At 33.6% G+C, this 2,220-nt stretch overlaps 1 protein-coding gene across 1 annotated transcript; it reads left to right on the plus strand.

Annotated features, from left to right (window-relative positions):
* Positions 1 to 430: 430 nt before the first annotated feature.
* LOC132183673 (uncharacterized) lies at positions 431 to 1,939 on the plus strand. Its single transcript, XM_059597045.1, has 2 exons — positions 431 to 575; positions 1,587 to 1,939. Exons 1-2 carry the CDS (start codon positions 516 to 518, stop codon positions 1,872 to 1,874), a joined length of 348 nt encoding a protein of 115 aa, XP_059453028.1. The 5' UTR covers positions 431 to 515; the 3' UTR covers positions 1,875 to 1,939.
* Positions 1,940 to 2,220: the final 281 nt, after the last annotated feature.

The following is a 2,220-nucleotide window of genomic DNA, read 5'->3' on the forward strand; positions in this document are numbered from 1 at the left end:
GGAGAATGGGTTTGGTTGTTTTGCAGAACATTTTGTGGAGAATGGGTTTGGTTGTTTTGTATATGTATTGATGTTCTGATTAAGTGCGAAGGAGAATTCGCTTTATAGTGTCCAAAAGTGATATGGGTCCCTATGTTTAGAATATTTTTGTCTCTATATTTTTGCCTTGTCTGCAGCAGACCCGTTGGTTTTGAATATAATTTTTTTGTTGTTAAAAATTGAAAGTTATTGGTTGCTGTGAATTTTTTTTTGGTTAAACATAGAAAGGTATTGGTTGATGTGTATATTGTTTGCTTATTGTCGGATGGGTTGGTTTAAAATTTTGCATTCTGCCTTCCCTTTGTTCTGTGGTCCTCCTTGTTGTAATGCATGTCACGCAGCTGGTCCCATCGTCAACGATGGAGAAGTTTGCTGGCGAAGATGATGCGAATGGCTGTGTACTGTCGGTGGGAAGTTCGCCGGCGAAGTCTACCTCTACGTGTACGAAATGCCTATGCGGAATAGAATCACCAGTGATGACTTCTCGCACGCAGAAAAATCTTGGTAGAAGGTTTATTGGATGCGGTAAATATAAGGTGCGAATTTAGGTTTTAAAAATTAGGGGTTTTCGATTTCTTTCTTTCTTTCTTTCTTTATGCTTTTCTCCATTTGATTCAAATCTGTACAGTGATTGCTGGTTTGGATTTGTGGGTCTATTCTAAGAGATGTGTTCCATGTTGTGTAGCCAATGTTTTTTTGTGGGTTCCATTTGATGTTTTTGATGATGACTACTTATATTAGACGTTTTTCATTTGCTTATGTGATGAGAATAGAAGACTTACACCCATTAATATGAATTTGTTTGAATAAGTAAGCTGCCAAAAAAATTAAGGAAAGAAAAAAAAAAAGAAGAAGATATTTGATGAACATATTCATTTACTTTTGAAATGCAGGACCCCATTTTCTGAGACCCATTCATCACTTTGTATCCCAATAGCATATTCACTTTGTATCCCATTCATCACTTTGTATCCCAATAGCATAAGTTTAATTATTATCCCCTTTTGCCTTATTAATTTGGTTAATTGCTTCTTGAAGTTTAATGACATCGTTTTTATGTACATGATGAAAACATATGTCAATCTATTCCCAATAATAATAATTAATAATAACATGGTATATATTCCCATTCTATGCGACTGTTTTAGCTCTCTCTTAGAGCATACATCAATTATTTATTGTTCTAAGCAAATAAAGATAATGTTCATTAGAAAGGTGGGTCTTTAGACTCTTTTTTTTTTTTTTTAATTCTTATTATTATTTTTTATTAGAATTAGGCATGTCCATTACCAAATAAGGTTGGCCTTGTTTGACAAAGTTTTTGGGTCTTTTCCATTGGAGTATTGGAAAATTGAAGGATGTAAATGTTTCACACTCCATAAATAGAAATAGTTTGAAAGCTCATAAGGTCTCCTTTTGTTGTTGTCTTATTTGTCTTCTTTTGTTTTTGACTCTCTTAAATCAAATAACATTGAAGAACTCCATTGTGAATTATATTACACTTTGTTTGTGAATTGGTTAGTAATTCTCATTTATGAAATACGCAGAGCGAAAGTGATCGGGGTTGTGATTATTTTATGTGGGTTGACGAAGAAGCTATGCTCCCTGTGTCACAGTTTGATGCCCAAATAGCTGATCAGAAGAAAGGTTTTGAAACTGAAGTGGCAAAGTTGACGTTGCAAATTGCTGCTGAAAAGTACAAAAATAATAGCATTGAAAAAAACTTAAGGATGTCATTGGCCACTTGTTTGATCTTAGCTTTTTTGTTGTTGTCTTGTTTTGTTAATGATAGGGAGAAACGTCATTGCACTGTTAGTAGGGCAATGTTGCCGTGAGAGGGAGAAACCTATGTACGTTAAGGACTATTATTTAGTATGTTGTATTAAAGTGTGAAACCTATGTTAAAGTGCGAAACCTTGTTTCAATTTCCTAATATGACAATTTGATGAGTTTCAATTGTTTGTACATTTACCTATTCCAACCGAATTGCATTGATTGTGTTCTATAAAGTAGTGTTTACACCTAGTCTTGGTGTGATTGGTGTTTTCCTCGTGCAATTGTAGTTAAGAGCCTGTTCATGATACAATTTGATAAAAATGAATTTTCTATCAAAAATATAATGGTTTCATACACAAGGTACATGTTGTAAACATAAACCAAATATATAATACACATCCAAAA

This window comes from Corylus avellana, chromosome ca6 (genome assembly GCF_901000735.1).
Source record: "Corylus avellana chromosome ca6, CavTom2PMs-1.0".
Lineage (NCBI taxonomy): Eukaryota > Viridiplantae > Streptophyta > Magnoliopsida > Fagales > Betulaceae > Corylus > Corylus avellana.